The 18,334-nt window shown below is 41.0% G+C and overlaps 1 protein-coding gene across 1 annotated transcript; it reads right to left on the bottom strand.

Annotated features, from left to right (window-relative positions):
- Positions 1–1,487: 1,487 nt before the first annotated feature.
- LOC311061305 (ubiquitin-conjugating enzyme E2 E1) lies at positions 1,488–11,867 on the bottom strand. Its single transcript, XM_084079886.1, has 7 exons — positions 11,749–11,867; positions 10,114–10,239; positions 8,113–8,163; positions 7,824–7,956; positions 3,276–3,423; positions 1,858–1,973; positions 1,488–1,715 (listed from the first exon to the last, which is right to left on the bottom strand). Exons 2-6 carry the CDS (start codon positions 10,152–10,154, stop codon positions 1,876–1,878), a joined length of 471 nt encoding a protein of 156 aa, XP_083936012.1. The 5' UTR covers positions 10,155–10,239; positions 11,749–11,867; the 3' UTR covers positions 1,488–1,715; positions 1,858–1,875.
- Between the last annotated feature and the right edge of the window lie 6,467 nt (positions 11,868–18,334).

Here is an 18,334-nt window from a genome sequence, read left to right as displayed (position 1 = left end):
AGCCTGGCTTACAGCGTTAAGCCTGGTTTACAGCGATAAGCCTGGTTTACAGCGTTAAGCCTGGCTTACAGCGTTAAGCCTGGCTTACAGCGATAAACCTGGCTTACAGCGATAAACCTGGCTTACAGCGATAAGCCTGGCTTACAGCGTTAAGCCTGGCTTACAGCGATAAGCCTGGCTTACAGCGATAAGCCTGGCTTAACGCCAGTGTTTAGAGAAAATATTTATTTTGAAAGTAATTTATTTTTGTCACTTTAATGATCCACATTCCTTGACTTTTAGGAGTTAAATAATAACAGTAAAGCAATGTGAATGTTTGTGAAATGCCAATAGTACTGTTAACTGTTTCTTTTTGTCTAAAAATGCTTCTAATAATAACTTAATGTGCTGCTAGTAGGATAGTATCACCTATAGTAAGCTTAAGGACTAATGTTTACGGATACTGAATCGTTGTCTCTTTCTTATCCTGTGATGTTCTTGTTCATAATGCTTAAGGACTAATTAAATATGTTCATAATGCTTAAGGACTAATTAAATATGCACTGAATAAAATGTAGCCTCTTGAGATTAAGCCGTGGTCTTGTGATGACTTTGTTCTCATTATGTAAATCACTATTAAGGAATGCACAGAGGAGACTTGAATTCATGGATGTGTCTCCTACCGGAACCGCTGCTGATCATCAAATGATTGTTTTAGGAATGAGACAAAAACTAAACCATAGTCTCCCTGGGATGACTAATACATAGAAAATAAAAAGGGAGAACTATCCCTTTAAGGTAGGGTAAGAGATATGTTTTGGTCAAAATGTAAAGTGTTTTTGTTAAAAGGTTAAAGCACTATGTTCAGTATTCACTATAGTGATATAGTGTTAAATATATCACTGGGACCCCCCAAAATAATCATTTTTGAACTGGGGACCCCCCACCCTGACAAGCACTTGTAATTGTAGGAGTTGAGACATTACATTTAGTTTGACTCGGTTCCACAGATAAATATTGTGAAAATAGCCGATCTAAAAGCTTGTAGATCTACAAGCTTGTAGATCGGCTATTTTCAAACATTTTGCCTCTTTCTTAGGTAATATTTGACAATTACTTTTGACACAGTATTGGTATTATTATTATTATTTTTAGGTATTAAAAGGTCTTAAAAGTCATAACATTCCATCTTTATAAATGTGCAGATAGCCTGTAAACACTCATACTGTATGTTGGTTTGTTTATGTTGCACATTAAGCTAATCATCTGGGGACCCCCTAAAGTCCCCCCTGGGGGTCCCGACCTACAGTTTGAGAGTCATACATAAGCGACACACTTCAGGATGTTTCAGTTGTTCTCCTTTAATTCTTATTCACTTATTAACATGAAAACAGCTTTTCTCACACAGCACATTAGGGCACAAATAAATGTAAAACTTAATATCCATCCATATCTAAACATATCTAAACATATTAAAACATATCTAAACATATCTATCTACATTGTGTGAAACGTTGGTTTATTTTCATAGAACAGGAGAAATGTTGTTACATTGAACGTAACGTCAATACATAATACAAAAATTGGGGGTTTGGGGTATCATGTAGCGTAGCGTTTGGTCCAGGGTTTGGGGGTTTGGGGGTATCATGTAGCGTTTGGTCCAGGGTTTGGGGGTTTGGGGGATTATGTAGCGCTTGGTCCACTGTTTAGGTGTTTGGGGGTATCATGTAGCGTAGCTACATGTAGCGTAGCGTTGGGGACTGCCCATAAGTCCGACATCCCATTACTCCGACTACGTGGCTTCCGCGTGCGGTTAGGGTTAGGGTTAGGTATAGGGTTAGTAACCGGCGGAACAATGCGCCGTCGGAACAATGACACGGCACCGTAGCGTAGCGTTCATGTAGCATAGCGTTTGGTCCACTGTTTGGCTATCCTGTCATGTTCTGCTCTGTTGGTTGTGTACTGTGTGGCGATGCTTCCAACCAGGGGGTCCGCTGTGAAAACATCGTCTCACTGTTTAACTCAATACCTCACATCATTACTTTAATATTAAAGGGATATTTTGGGGTTACGATTTAAGCATCTACCAGACACTTATCCAGAGTAACTCACAGTAAACAAGGTAAACACATACATAGAATACAGAGACAGTGTAGTGTCTCAGTAAACTATAGGATCATAGAATACAGAGAGACAGTGTAGTGTCTCAGTAAACTATAGGATCATAGAATACATAGACAGTGTAGTGTCTCAGTAAACTATAGGATCATAGAATACAGAGACAGTGTAGTGTCTCAGTAAACTATAGGATCATAGAATACAGAGACAGTGTAGTGTCTCAGTAAACTATAGGATCATAGAATACAGAGAGACAGTGTAGTGTCTCAGTAAACTATAGGATCATAGAATACAGAGAGACAGTGTAGTGTCTCAGTAAACTATAGGATCATAGAATACAGAGACAGTGTAGTGTCTCAGTAAACTATAGGATCATAGAATACAGAGACAGTGTAGTGTCTCAGTAAACTATAGGATCATAGAATACAGAGAGACAGTGGAGTGTCTCAGTAAACTATAGGATCATAGAATACAGAGAGACAGTGTAGTGTCTCAGTAAACTATAGGATCATAGAATACATAGACAGTGTAGTGTCTCAGTAAACTATAGGATCATAGAATACAGAGAGACAGTGGAGTGTCTCAGTAAACTATAGGATCATAGAATACAGAGAGACAGTGTAGTGTCTCAGTAAACTATAGGATCATAGAATACATAGACAGTGTAGTGTCTCAGTAAACTATAGGATCATAGAATACAGAGACAGTGTAGTGTCTCAGTAAACTATAGGATCATAGAATACACAGAGACAGTGTAGTGTCTCAGTAAACTATAGGATCATAGAATACAGAGACAGTGTAGTGTCTCAGTAAACTATAGGATCATAGAATACAGAGACAGTGTAGTGTCTCAGTAAACTATAGGATCATAGAATACAGAGAGACAGTGTAGTGTCTCAGTAAACTATAGGATCATAGAATACAGAGACAGTGTAGTGTCTCAGTAAACTATAGGATCATAGAATACAGAGACACAGTATAGTGTCTCAGTAAACTATAGGATCATAGAATACAGAGACAGTGTAGTGTCTCAGTAAACTATAGGATCATAGAATACAGAGAGACAGTGTAGTGTCTCAGTAAACTATAGGATCATAGCCCTAACCCATATAGAACATAGAATGGTCGTCACTAGCATCAATGGAACAGAAATAAAACATGATGTACTGATATCATACCAGGGTTGCAGTCGGTCAGCAGGGAGCAGATGGACAGTAGGACCTTGGAGACGGTGAGAGCAGGACTCCAGTTGTCCTTCAGGATGTCCAGACAGATCACGCCCTGACTGTTGATGTTACAATGATAGATCCTGGTCCGAAACGTCACCTACAACCAAAGAAGGGCACTGTTTAGGGAACTAGTCTCAGGGATACATATGGAGGGGCTCCCGATCAACAATTACAATTACATTTTAGGCATTAAGGAGACACTCTTAACCAGGGCAACTTTTACAAGTGTGAAATCAGAATAAGTAGAGAAAGAATGAAGAGAGAAGAGTCTAGGACGTGTGGAGCATTGTCCAGGGTGTTTTAGAGAAGAGAGAAGAGTCTAGGACGTGTGGAGCATTGTCCAGGGTGTTTTAGAGAAGAGAGAAGAGTCTAGGACGTGTGGAGCGTTGTCCAGGGTGTTTTATAGAAGAGAGAAGAGTCTAGGACGTGTGGAGCGTTGTCCGGAGTGTTTTAGAGAAGAGAGAAGAGTCTAGGACGTGTGGAGCGTTGTCCAGAGTGTTTTAGAGAAGAGAGAAGAGTCTAGGACGTGTGGAGCGTTGTCCAGAGTGTTTTAGAGAAGAGAGAAGAGTCTAGGACGTGTGGAGCGTTGTCCAGGGTGTTTTAGAGAAGAGAGAAGAGTCTAGGACGTGTGGAGCGTTGTCCAGAGTGTTTTAGAGAAGAGAGAAGAGTCTAGGACGTGTGGAGCGTTGTCCAGAGTGTTTTAGAGAAGAGAGAAGAGTCTAGGACGTGTGGAGCGTTGTCCAGAGTGTTTTAGAGAAGAGAGAAGAGTCTAGGACGTGTGGAGCGTTGTCCAGAGTGTTTTAGAGAAGAGAGAAGAGTCTAGGACGTGTGGAGCGTTGTCCAGAGTGTTTTAGAGAAGAGAGAAGAGTCTAGGACGTGTGGAGCGTTGTCCAGGGTGTTTTATAAAAGAGAGAAGAGTCTAGGACGTGTGGAGCGTTGTCCGGAGTGTTTTATAGAAGAGAGAAGAGTCTAGGACGTGTGGAGCGTTGTCCGGAGTGTTTTATAGAAGAGAGAAGAGTCTAGGACGTGTGGAGCGTTGTCCAGGGTGTTTTAGAGAAGAGAGAAGAGTCTAGGACGTGTGGAGTGTTGTCCAGAGTGTTTTAGAGAAGAGAGAAGAGTCTAGGACGTGTGGAGCATTGTCCAGGGTGTTTTAGAGAAGAGAGAAGAGTCTAGGACGTGTGGAGCGTTGTCCAGGGTGTTTTATAGAAGAGAGAAGAGTCTAGGACGTGTGGAGCGTTGTCCGGAGTGTTTTATAGAAGAGAGAAGAGTCTAGGACGTGTGGAGCGTTGTCCGGAGTGTTTTATAGAAGAGAGAAGAGTCTAGGACGTGTGGAGCGTTGTCCGGAGTGTTTTATAGAAGAGAGAAGAGTCTAGGACGTGTGGAGCGTTGTCCAGAGTGTTTTATAGAAGAGAGAAGAGTCTAGGACGTGTGGAGCGTTGTCCAGAGTGTTTTATAGAAGAGAGAAGAGTCTAGGACGTGTGGAGTGTTGTCCAGAGTGTTTTAGAGAAGAGAGAAGAGTCAAGGACGTGTGGAGTGTTGTCCAGAGTGTTTTAGAGAAGAGAGAAGAGTCTAGGACGTGTGGAGTGTTGTCCAGAGTGTTTTAGAGAAGAGAGAAGAGTCTAGGACGTGTGGAGTGTTGTCCAGAGTGTTTTAGAGAAGAGAGAAGAGTCTAGGACGTGTGGAGTGTTGTCCAGAGTGTTTTAGAGAAGAGAGAAGAGTCTAGGACGTGTGGAGTGTTGTCCAGAGTGTTTTAGAGAAGAGAGAAGAGTCTAGGACGTGTGGAGCGTTGTCCAGAGTGTTTTAGAGAAGAGATAAGAGTCTAGGACGTGTGGAGCATTGTCCAGGGTGTTTTATAGAAGAGAGAAGAGTCTAGGACGTGTGGAGCGTTGTCCGGAGTGTTTTATAGAAGAGAGAAGAGTCTAGGACGTGTGGAGCGTTGTCCAGAGTGTTTTAGAGAAGAGATAAGAGTCTAGGACGTGTGGAGCGTTGTCCAGGGTGTTTTAGAGAAGAGAGAAGAGTCTAGGACGTGTGGAGTGTTGTCCAGAGTGTTTTAGAGAAGAGATAAGAGTCTAGGACGTGTGGAGCATTGTCCAGGGTGTTTTAGAGAAGAGAGAAGAGTCTAGGACGTGTGGAGCGTTGTCCAGGGTGTTTTAGAGAAGAGAGAAGAGTCTAGGACGTGTGGAGCGTTGTCCGGAGTGTTTTATAGAAGAGAGAAGAGTCTAGGACGTGTGGAGCGTTGTCCAGAGTGTTTTATAGAAGAGAGAAGAGTCTAGGACGTGTGGAGCGTTGTCCAGAGTGTTTTATAGAAGAGAGAAGAGTCTAGGACGTGTGGAGCGTTGTCCAGAGTGTTTTAGAGAAGAGAGAAGAGTCAAGGACGTGTGGAGTGTTGTCCAGAGTGTTTTAGAGAAGAGAGAAGAGTCTAGGACGTGTGGAGTGTTGTCCAGGGTGTTTTAGAGAAGAGAGAAGAGTCTAGGACGTGTGGAGTGTTGTCCAGAGTGTTTTAGAGAAGAGAGAAGAGTCTAGGACGTGTGGAGCGTTGTCCAGGGTGTTTTAGAGAAGGCTAGGACAGCTTTCCTGTATTATCTGATCTAAGTCAGCAGTAAGGGTTGTAGGGTTGGATCATGTCTTGAAGGTATGGGGATGTCATGTCTTTCTTTGGTTGTCTTGGAGGCCAACATCAGTGTTTAGTACTCGGTGTGAGCAGCAACCTGAAGCCAAAGAAGGGAATGGAAAAGAGGGGAGACTGGTTAAAGAGCAGGAGATTTGGAGGGGCTTCAGTGAGCATATCAAGAAGAACGCTCGCTGGAACCTTGCATGGAATGTTGCAAAACTCACAGTATTCATGAAACAAACAATTATTACTTATTAGACAGCTTTGCTCTTCTGCTGCTACTGTATGTGATAGATATGATTATTTACTTATTACAATTATATATCGTTTGTTATGTGCTGATAGAGGCTGAAACATTGTTGTATTTAATGCTCTAGTCTGGCATTTTGTGGTTTTCCGTTTTGTTTTTGGAATATGGATGTTTTGTTTGTATATATTTTTACTTTTTTACTGTCTGTGTGATAAAAGTGAAAGAAATTAAACACAGAGTTGGTCACACACAAAATGAGTCAGTTGTTAAAGATGACTGACATCAATAAGCAGGCGTTTTAGTAGTTTGATCATTCTGTCAGGTTGTGATATTGTTCTTATTCCATTCTAATCCATGCAGCAGTTCAGAGATGATGAAGTTTCATTTGGGTTCCGTTTGTAGTGCAAGTCTGCCCTCCTGTGGTCAAAATGAAAACGACGCTACAGAAAACAAAACTTCAAACTATTGTTTTTGCCTCTTTGTATTTTTCTTGCATTTATTAAAATGATGTCCAATGTTACAGTATGTCCCTGTAATGTACACCAACCAAAACATGTAAAGATCTATATTGTGATAGTAATCATAACTATAGAGTGTTTGTTCAGTAACAGTGTTAAATAGCTCTATATTGTGATAGCAATCATTACTATAGTGTGTTCAGTAACAGTGTTAAATAGATCTATATTGTGATAGTAATCATTACTATAGAGTGTGTGTTCAGTAACAGTGTTAAATAGATCTATATTGTGATAGTAATCATTACTATAGAGTGTTTGTTCAGTAACAGTGTTAAATAGCTCTATATTGTGATAGTAATCATTACTATAGAGTGTTTGTTCAGTAACAGTGTTAAATAGATCTATATTGTGATAGTAATCATTACTATAGAGTGTTTGTTCAGTAACAGTGTTAAATAGCTCTATATTGTGATAGTAATCATTACTATAGAGTGTTTGTTCAGCAACAGTGTTAAATAGCTCTATATTGTGATAGTAATCATTACTATAGAGTGTTTGTTCAGTAACAGTGTTAAATAGATCTATATTGTGATAGTAATCATTACTATAGAGTCTATAATGATTACTATCACAATATAGAGTTATTTAACACAGCAAATCAAATATCCCTTAAAGCATTGGTTCTCAAAGTGGGGTCCGGGGACCCCCAGGGGTACTTGAGGGGGTTCCAGGGGGTCCCCAGCTAAATGATGGATAGGAACCAAATGGACCCTTATGGGTCTGTAACTCTGAGAGTGTACAAATGGAACCAAATGGACCCGTTAGGGTCCATTTGGTTCCATTTGTACACTCTCAGAGTTAAATTAACATTGATTTTAAAATATAAATTGGGGTCCCAGAGATAGAAATGCCATTACATGGGGGTCCGTAGCCCTAATGCATGTCAAACTGGGGGTCCTTGAAATTAAAACGGTTGAGAATCACTGCTAGAGCCGTAAAAATCTTCTCTTATGGGGGTCCCTGGCTTATCTTTTCAAATGGGGGTCCCCGGGCTACTAAGTGTCCATTTGGGGGTCCTTGACATGAAAAGGTTTGAGAACCACTGTCTTAAAGCACCAAAACACACAGACTGATGAGGGAATATAATGGAACGATAACATTGGGAGTTAGAGCGCCACCTTGGGGGGTTTGAAGGGATAGTCTGGGGTGAAGGTGATGTCCAGGAAGAACACGCCTCCTTCATACACAGAACCAGGGGGTCCCAGGATGGTGGACCTCCACTCATAGATGTTGTCTCCTTTTGGACCCGCACTGCAACAACACAACACACGTTACACAACACAACACAACACACGTTACACAACACAACACAACACAACACACACACACACACACACACACACACACACACACACACACACACACACACACACACACACACACACACACACACACACACACACACACCTGCAGTTAGGAGGTGGATCCAATGTAATATCAGCCAATTCTTTCTGAATTCTGTAATAAATAAAAAGTTGAATTTATGTCAAACAAGAACAAACCCTCAGCATTGAAACCATGACAACAAGAAATGACTCGACAGTCAAATGAGTTATTCTGAGTTTAACTCTGAGAGTACAAAACAAGATGTGTGACACATGCTCTTAAAAGGCAAATCCAGGTTTGACAAGCCTGCGCTGTTCAGCCTGGTTTATTCAGTTCCACGAACGCCAAGCCTGGCTGAGAAGGAGCGGCTTTGTCGAGCCAGGATGGTTAAACCAGGCTGACTGTGAGTTCACGTATTCCTATAAAAGACCATGAAAGTCGATAGCAGAATCCTTGAACTTGACCAATCATGGAGCCCAAAACCAGAGCAGCGTTCTTCTCTGTGGCTGAACAGCAGCACTGCAGCAGCTCATGGAATCAAATGAGGAAGTAAAATGTATAATAAGCAAGAAAGGAAACGCGGCCGCAATAAATATAGATCCAGGGAGAAAGCGTCGCAAAGTACTGCCGACAAATTAAATGCACAAGTTGTCCAAAAATATGCAACTAATTTATATACAAGTCCATAAATATATAATTCAGTTAGACTTAAACATGAGGAGTTTAAGTGAATGTTGGAATTATAATTATAAACACTTAGAATCATTTTCTAATTTCTAAAATCGAAGACAAATCGAAGAAGTGAAAAGCTTGCCTTTTGGCGGCCGGGGGTCCCCGGTCCACGGGGGTCAACGGGGGTCCGGGTACTCCCGGACCCCCGTCGGTACACGGGGGTCCGTGGGTCCACAGAGGCGGGGGTCCATGGGGGGGCCGGGGACCCCCGGCCGCCATAAGACAAAAAAGATTCGGGCTTGTAGATCTTCGATTTTCAAATTGAATAATTGAATGAGAATTGAATAAGTGTTGAAAAACTCATTGGTTTACGATTGGAGTCATTGGACAAACAGCTATTTCATAAAACTTGAAGAACAAGGCACTGGATTAATAAAGCTTGGCTGTTAGCCTGGTCCGGACCGGGCTAACTGTACAGCTAAATTGCCATGGTAACTAAGGCAGGATTGCATCAATTTTCTTTTGGATCATGGATAAACATGTCCAGGTTTACTGGCTAAGTTAATCTGCCGAGCTAACTCAGCTTTTGTGAAACCGATTCCTGGATAATTTAAGCCAGGATAGCCGATTAAACCCGGTTTAAACCCGGTTTATCCCTAATCCAGGTTTCGTGAAATAGACCCCTGGATGAGCAAAACATTCAATGTGCTGTTGGAAATAAAAAAACAACAATTAGGTGCGTCCGGGTGGAATGAAGGTAAAACACCTCTAAAGACCAGCAGCACTGCCCCGCCCCCAACAAACACTACTGACGTGTCTGTGGTGGGAAGTCAGCATGGTGTCAGATAGTGTCAATCTCCTCACGGTCATTAAATAAACAGAAAATGCATTTTCAGTGCTCTCTCCTGATTGGCTTGAATGTTGTCTCACCTACCTGAAAATATACTATATTGTGCTTAATGAAGAGCTGGAGAGACCATGTGACTGAACAAACGCTCTGTAGCAACGATTACTATCACAATAATAAAGTACTTTGACATTTTTAACCTTTGAGGAAAACATTAACTAATTATAAAAGAAATAAAAATGTTAAGCTGTTTTAAATGATTTGTGCCAGGGACCCCCACCTTAAAATGATTTGTGCCAGGGACCCCCATCTTAAAATGATTTGTGCCAGGGACCCCCATCTTAAAATGATTTGTGCCAGGGACCCCCATCTTAAAATGATTTGTGCCAGGGACCCCCCATCTTAAAATGATTTGTGCCAGGGACCCCCATCTTAAAATGATTTGTGCCAGGGACCCCCACCTTAAAATGATTTGTGCCAGGGACCTCCATCTTAAAATGATTTGTGCCAGGGACCCCCCATCTTAAAATGATTTGTGCCAGGGACCCCCCAGTGTTTCAAACCTCTTGGCGCTGGTGGACAGCAGTCTGGACGTCTTGCTCATCCTGGGGGAGGAGCTTAAATCCTGCTGCTGATGAGGAAGAGGAGGATGATGAAGAGTTGAAGACCAAGACGATGTAGAGCTGGTTCTGGAAGGACATATTATCATCATCATCATTATCATTATTATTATTATTATTATTATTTAAAAAAATTATCCCACAATCTTGATTTGGCACCCAGTGCCAATTGCCTGTGTAATCCTGGGCACTACTCTCCCTCTGCCAGCCTAGGGAGAGCCCAGAACTGTGCTCATGCTTCCTTCAATGCATGAGGAGCGAGCAAGCCTTCTTATCACCTGACACGGTGATAAGAAGGCAGGACGTCCGGTAGGACGTAGCACCTTATCACCTGACAGGGAGGAGTTTCCCCGGTAGGACGTAGCTTCTTATCACCTGACAGGGAGGAGTTTCCCCGGTAGGACGTAGCTTCTTATCACCTGACAGGGAGGAGTTTCCCCTGGTAGGACGTAGCTTCTTATCACCTGACAGGGAGGAGTTTCCCCGGTAGGACGCAGCTTCTTGTCACCTGACAGGGGGGAGTTTCCCCGGTAGGACGCAGCTTCTTGTCACCTGACAGGGAGGAGTTTCCCCGGTAGGACGCAGCTTCTTGTCACCTGACAGGGAGGAGTTTCCCTGGTAGGACGCAGCGTGTGGAAGGAACACGTTATTCCAACCAGTTCCTTTCCCCTCCATCAGGCGCCCCGGCTGACCAGGGGGAGGCAGTATAGAGACCAGGATTACTACATGTTTTTGTGAGGGTATTAACTACCCTAGGAGACACGGGGAGAACATGCAAACTCCACACAGAGTAGGCCCTTTCACCACCTATAGGGTATCATTACTATCACAATATAGAGCTATTTAACACTGTTACTGAACAAACACTCTATAGTAATGATTACTATCACAATATAGATCTATTTAACACTGTTACTGAACAAACACTCTATAGTAATGATTACTATCACAATATAGAGCTATTTAACACTGTTACTGAACAAACACTCTATAGTAATGATTACTATCACAATATAGAGCTATTTAACACTGTTACTGAACAAACACTCTATAGTAATGATTACTATCACAATATAGAGATATGAAACTAGTGGACAATGTGTTCATAACAATAACAATAACCACAGGCTCTTATGATGCAACAATGATAACTTCATCATCATTATTATTATTATTATTATTATTATTATTGTTGTGAAAACAATCAAATTCTTTCATAACAAAAGCACACACACACACACACACACACACACACACACACACACACACACACACACACACACACAACAACAGTACAGCAGTAGTACCAACAACAACACAGACAGACAGACAGACAGACAGACAGACAGACAGACAGACAGACAGACACGCGCACGCACGCACGCACGCACGCACGCACGCACGCACGCACACACACACACACACACACACACACACACACACACACACACACACACACACACACACACACAGAGAGAGAGAGAGAGAGAGAGAGAGAGAGAGTGTTGATCGATCGGTTCCACGAGGAGGTGAATATAATGGACACAATGTATCTACATCTGATCCTCGATCTGATACCTTGTTTCTTTGTGTGCGTGTCTGTCCGTCGCGTGCGTGTCTGTCTGCCTGTCTGTCCGACTCCGTCCGTCTGTCTGTCCGTCTGCCTCCAAGCAGAGCGGAAGCGCTGCTCACTGCTGTGTGTGTGTGTGTGTGTGTGTGTGTGTGTGTGTGTGTGTGTGTGTGTGTGTGTGTGTGTGTGTGTGTGTGTGTGTGTGTGCGTGCGTGTGTGTGTGTGTGTGTGTGTGTCATGTCAACATCCACACGCCAAACATGAATTGTAGGCTCATATATGATGATGAAGAAGATGATGATGATGAAGATGATGATGAAGACTGCGTGGCATTTAATCCACTTAAATGACATGTGTTATATTATAATAGGTGGAGAAAATAACAGATCTACAAGAACAACTGATGAAAATAAAATTGATTTTCAGCTGAACCCAGCTGATTGCTGCTCAGATGGTTATGATGAGTAGCAGCCTACTGCGGGGTGGGCTGTAATCTGAATCTATGTTTTAAATCAGTGTTTAGAACATTAAATACATTATAGCTGCCTAGACTAAAATAAAATAAAATAAAATCTATCTATTATTCACAGACTGTCTCACACAGCATGACACTAATAGCTGCCTAGACTAAAATAAAATAAAATAAAATAAAATAGAATAGAATGCATCTATTATTCACAGACTGACATTGAGCTTAAATTCACAGGTTGACTGTTAATTCTGCACAATCACCAATGATCCATAAATCAGTTAATAACTTTGAATTGTTTCCAATATTTCTTTGTCTAATACAGTGGTTCTCAAACTTTTTCATGTCAAGGACCCCCAAAATGATATGTATTTGGCCGTGGATCTAAAAATATTTTGTTCCAGGGACCCCCAGAAGCAAAGATTTGAGTTACAAATGTTCGCTTTAAAAAACAAATATTCAAAGATTTGCACACATTTTCAAGATTTTTCAAAAATAGCAGATCTACAAGCTCATAGCGCGGCACTCGAGCTTGTAGATCTGCTATTTTTGAATAGCCAAAGTATAAAAGGTTAAAATTATTCTGATGCTATATTTACACATTTTGCTGGGTACCCCCTGGAACCCCCTCAAGTACCCCTGGGGGTCCCCGGACCCCACTTTGAGAACCAAGGGTCTAATATACTTGTTTAACATGACACTGTTTAATGTATTTAATACACTATTTACAGTTGGGTATAAAATAAACAATCCCGCAATTATCTTATAACAGCTTTAACTTAAATGTCCATCGATGCTGTTGGTAGAAAAACACACATGGTTTGGAAGATGAAACACTATTACAATTTAATAATTTACATTCTATGCAAAAATATTTCGTCATCCTGAAACAAGAGACATTTTGACCATAGAATAGAATAAAACCAGAGGTTATGATGCCTATAATTGTATTCTACGGACTGTGTCGCCCTCTCGTGGACAAACTCTACTCTCGTCTACTCTAGGTGTATATTATTTATAACTATGACGCAGTGACTCAACAAACACTATTTATGGATATTTAGTCCATTTAATCATTTTATAAAGAGCGTCATCATAATAAGATGATGATTTGTATTGTTAATTTCTCCTCCACTCATTGGTTTGTTAGTTTGTTGCTGCATAAAGCAGCTGCTAGCTGCTAGCTAGCCGCTAGCGACATAAACAGACACACGTCACACATGGCCATACTGCACGACGGGTAGCGATGAGGACTACATTTAAAGAACTACATTTTCCATCGACCATGGGTGGCTAGGAGAACTACAATCTAATCGACTACTACATTTACCATACTACACCACGGTAGCGATGAGGACTACATTTAAAGAACTACATTTTCCATCGACCATGGGTGGATAGGAGAACTACAATCGACTACTACATTTCCCACACTACACCATGGGTAGCGTCGTAGCGATGAGGACTACATTTAAGAAACTACATTTCCCAGCCCCCATGGGTGACTAGAAGAACTACACTAGAAAGGACTACATGTCCCTTACACCAAGTGTCATGCCTCACACAGAACGCAGCGCGAGCGCTTCCGCTCTTTTTTCAAAATACGACCGTTTTATCGCTTACAAATACAAATACAACGAGTTCTACAAGCTCACAATGCGATCTACTAACTCAGTGGTTCTCAACCAGTGGTCCGGGGACCACCAGTGGTCCTTGAGGGGGTTCCTCAGCCAAATGAATAGTTAGGAGGTAGGAACCAAATTGACCCTCGTGTGTTTGTAACTCTGAGTGTACAAGTGGAACCAAATGGACCCTCACGGGTCCATTTGGTTCCATTTGTACACTCTCAGAGTTAAATGAACACTAATGATGATGATACCGTGTAGATTGGGACCCCCAAGAAATGAAAATGGTTGAGGCATATCTTTTCAAAGGGGGTCCGTGGGCTAATATGTGTCAATTTGGGGGTCCTTGACACGAAAAAGGTTGAAAACCACTGTACTAGCTCACAGTGCGATCTACTAGCTCACAGTGCGATCTACAAGCTCACAATGCGTCTCATTGTGAGCTTGTAGATCTGAACAGCTTCATGTAGAACCAGCGCCATGTTGCGTCATCTCGTTTCTATTCATTCACTTCCACTTGTATTTACTCATTGTGTCCACACGAGGGCGACAAAGGCCGGTGAATAAAAGCAGATGACCGGAGTCAGATGTTTGCAAAGAGCTTTAAACATGAACATAATGAACACAATGTTACATTTATATGTTATTTTAGTTCAATGGATTTACATCAATGTTGTGTTTTTATGTGATGTTATTAGTTAGTTAGTTTTGAACAACACTGACTGGTCCCTGACACCATGTACTTTTAATTAAAGATATGTGAAAACACTATATATATATGTGTGTATATATATAAAAAAATATATATAAAAAAGCTATAAACATATTTTGAAAAAATATATAATTGCAGTGGAGTAAAAGTATAATATTTGCCTCTGAGTTGTAATGGAGTAGAAGTAAAAGTATTGAAAATTGGAAATACTCCAGTAAAGTAAAACATCCTCAAAAGTGTACTTAAGTACAGCACTTGAGTAAATGTACTTAGTTACTTTACACCACTCCCATATCATAATGAGCATTAATGAGGAGTGGTTACATGAAGATGGGTTGAAAATGGGTGAAGTCGTCCTTTATTAAAACATATTGACCGGAGAACCTCAGGGCTCTACAATAGGCCCCGGCCTTCCTGTTTTCGGGAATATCCGATCTACAAGCTCACAAACCGGCTATTTTTGGCAGAATGTTTGGCCCCCAGAATAGGAGCGATTAAATGAACCACTTAAACCCGGGGTTCCTCAGGGCGCTATGCTAGGCCCACTAGTATCACCATCTATTTGTGCTGAACGTTTTGCTCAAGGGTTCAAGTGGTTCTTTATGATATATATATAACTAGAGGTCCGGGCGGCCTATGGCCGCCCGAAACCCCTAGCCGCGCACGGGGCGCGTGTATATATGGGATGAACATTTGGGAAAAAAAAAAATAATAATAATAAGTTGTAATGTAAAAGTAAAAAAATTGAGAAAAAAATTGGGAAGAAATAATATTTTTTATGTTTCAGGGGGTCCGCGGACCCCCTGGTGGTCCGCGCCAAAGTCGTCGGATGAAAATCTCCAAAGGGAAAAAAAAAAAAAAAAAAAAAAAAAAAAAAAAAAAATCATGCAGGTTCTTGCTACCGTAAATCATTTACAGTTAAAATAACACTGAGGATTTGAACAGTGTGGTGAGTGACCCGGTGACCTTTGAGCTCTGTTGTCATGGAAACACTTTTCCAAGACAGAACAAAACAATAAAAACGTTTTTTTAATTTTAATTGTTTTAAATGTTCAAACTGCATGAACCAAAGCATCCTGTCCATGCACTAAACATGAACCAAAGCATCCTGTCCATGCACTAACATCCAACACCATGAGTCCCTAGAAAAACTGAAACAAAAAACATAAACTAAACAAAAGGAAACATAGTTTACATCAGGGGTCTTCAACGTTTTCAGGCCAAGGACCCCCTAGCTGAGAGAGAGATGAAGCAGGAACCCCCTACTCTATATTGTGTCTCAGATTAAACTTTTTTTGTTTACTTGGTCTGCTCTTTTTTCACCTCTACACCTATACCTCTTTGCCAAAAATAGCCGATCTACAAGCTCACAACGCCTCGCAGCGCGAGGCGTTGTGAGCTTGTAGATCTGCTATTTTTGGCTAAAGTTCTCCTCAGAAAAGGGATGCTAGGGTTCAAGTGGTTAAGGTAGGTAAAAAAAACATATCACACAAAGATTTGACGGACCCCCTGTAGTAACTCTGAGGACCCCCTAGGGGTCCTGGACCCCCTGTTGAAGACCCCTGGTTTACATCATAAAGAGTTCAGAAATACACTCTGAGGAGATCATCATCATCATCATCATTATCATCATCATCATCATCGTTTAAGTCTGTGTCACTTTAACATTTCTTTGGCTATTCATAAATAGCAGATCTACAAGCTCATAGCTGTGGTATGAGCTTGTAGATCTGCTATTTTTTGAAAAATCGTGAACATTTGTGCAAATCTTTTTTGAAAAAAAATGTCTGCTGCTATAATATCAGTGATGCTCCAACCTTTCTATGTCAACGACCCCCAAAATGATATCAATTTGGCCACGGACCCCCATCTCAAATGATGTTGTTCCAGGGACCCCCCCAGTGTGGGGTGTGTGTGTGTGTGTGTGTGTGTGTGTGTGTGTGTGTGTGTGTGTGTGTGTGTGTGTGTGTGTGTGTGTGTGTGTGTGTGTGTGTGTGTGTGTGTGTGTGTGTGTGTGTGTGGGTGCGTGTGTGTGCGTGTGTGTGTGTGAGTGGAGCAGCTGGGTGGGTGAGGTGGTTTTGGGAGAGTAGAGTGGAACTCTACCTCTCATTCTCTCTCTCTCCTCCCTGGATGCAGGATGACTCCCTAAACCCTTTTGTTTTAGTTCCTTTACACACCTTTTATACAACACTAACACAGCACACTATCCATCATTCATTCATATACACTGCAGACATTACTGATTACTGCCTGGCTCACATCTCATATACTTGTAGATCTGCTATTTTTGAAAAGCCAAAGCGATCTAAAATGACACAGATGCGAATGTTGCCCTTTGTTTACCTAACAAAACAATAGTTTTTTATCCATCATTTCCCTCAATAGCAGCAGTCATCATCAGCCACTGGAGTAGTGTAAAACAAATCTTGTTTGGGGGGTCCCTGGCACAAAATATTTTCAGATGGGGGTCCTTGAGTGAGTTGAGCTACTGTATGCAAAACCTTATTTTTAACTCCATGTGCAAAACAGACATCATTCTGTCTGCCTTTCATTATTCTCAAGGCAAACTCTGCCTTTCAAATAACTTGTAGTACGGCTTCAAGGAAAAAAACAATACCTTATGTCATTGCAAAGTGAACTGCTATCATAGCTAAACATTTATTTATGTGGTTTTGCTCTCTCTCCACCTCCCCGACGGATGAAAAATAAAATTGATTTTCAGCTGAACCCAGCTGATTGCTGCTCAGATGGTTATGATGAGTAGCAGCGGTGAGTAGCGGTGGGTAGCGGTGAGTAGCAGCGGTGGCCTAGTGGTTAGAGGGGCGGCCTTGATACCGGAAGGTCCCTAGTTCGATTCCCCAATTCATCACATCAATCATGAATCACCGCTGAATAGCCCTTGAGCAAGGCTTCCATGCAGGGTCCGGCTGGAAACAAGCTTCGTGCTTAGTCCGACACCCTGGGTAAACAACAAACTTTGCTTTGCTTTGCTTTAGCAGCCTACTGCGGGGTGGGCTGTAATCTGAATCTATGTTTTAAATCAGTGTTTAGAACATTAAATACATTATAGCTGCCTAGACTAAAATAAAATAAACTAAAATCTATCTATTATTCACAGACTGTCTCACACAGCATGACACTAATAGCTGCCTAGACTAAAATAAAATAAAATAAAATAAAATAAAATAGAATAGAATGCATCTATTATTCACAGACTGACATTGAACTTAAATTCACAGGTTGACTGTTAATTCTGCACAATCACCAATGATACATAAATCAGTTAATAACTTTTAATTGTTTCCAATATTTCTTTGTCTAATATACTTGTTTAATATGACACTATTTAATGTATTTAATACACTATTTACAGTTGGGTATAAAATAAACAATCCCGCAATTATCTTATAACAGCTTTAACTTAAATGTCCATCGATGATGTTGGTAGAAAATCATGCATGGTTTGGAAGATGCAACACTATTACAATTTAATAATTTACATTTTATTAAACACTATAACAATTTAATGATTTACATTTTATGCAACAACATGTTGTTTCCTGAAACAACAGAATAGAATAAAACCAGAGGTTATGATGCCTTTAATTCTATTCTACTGACTGTGTCGCCCTCTAGTGGACAAACTCTACTCTCGTCTACTCTAGGTGTATATTATTTATAACTATGACGCAGTGACTCAACAAACACTATTTATGGATATTTAGTCCATTTAATCATTTTATAAAGAGCGTCATCATAATAAGATGATGATTTGTATTGTTCATTTC

Source organism: Gymnoscopelus microlampas, assembly GCF_963454915.1.
Source record: "Gymnoscopelus microlampas genome assembly, chromosome: 15".
NCBI classification, from domain to species: Eukaryota; Metazoa; Chordata; class Actinopteri; order Myctophiformes; family Myctophidae; genus Gymnoscopelus; species Gymnoscopelus microlampas.
The sequence above is the reverse complement of the archived record's forward strand: the minus strand, read 5'-3'. Positions and strand labels throughout refer to the sequence as shown.

Coding starts and splice junctions, on each gene's coding strand:
- LOC311061305 (XM_084079886.1), bottom strand. CDS start 10,154: ATGAGCAAGACGTCCAGACTGCTGTCCACCAGCGCCAAGAG. Junction 8,164..10,113: donor CTGTCCACCAGCGCCAAGAG/GTTTGAAACACT, acceptor TATTTATTACAG/AATTCAGAAAGAATTGGCTG. Junction 7,957..8,112: donor GATCCACCTCCTAACTGCAG/GTGTGTGTGTGT, acceptor GTGTTGTTGCAG/TGCGGGTCCAAAAGGAGACA.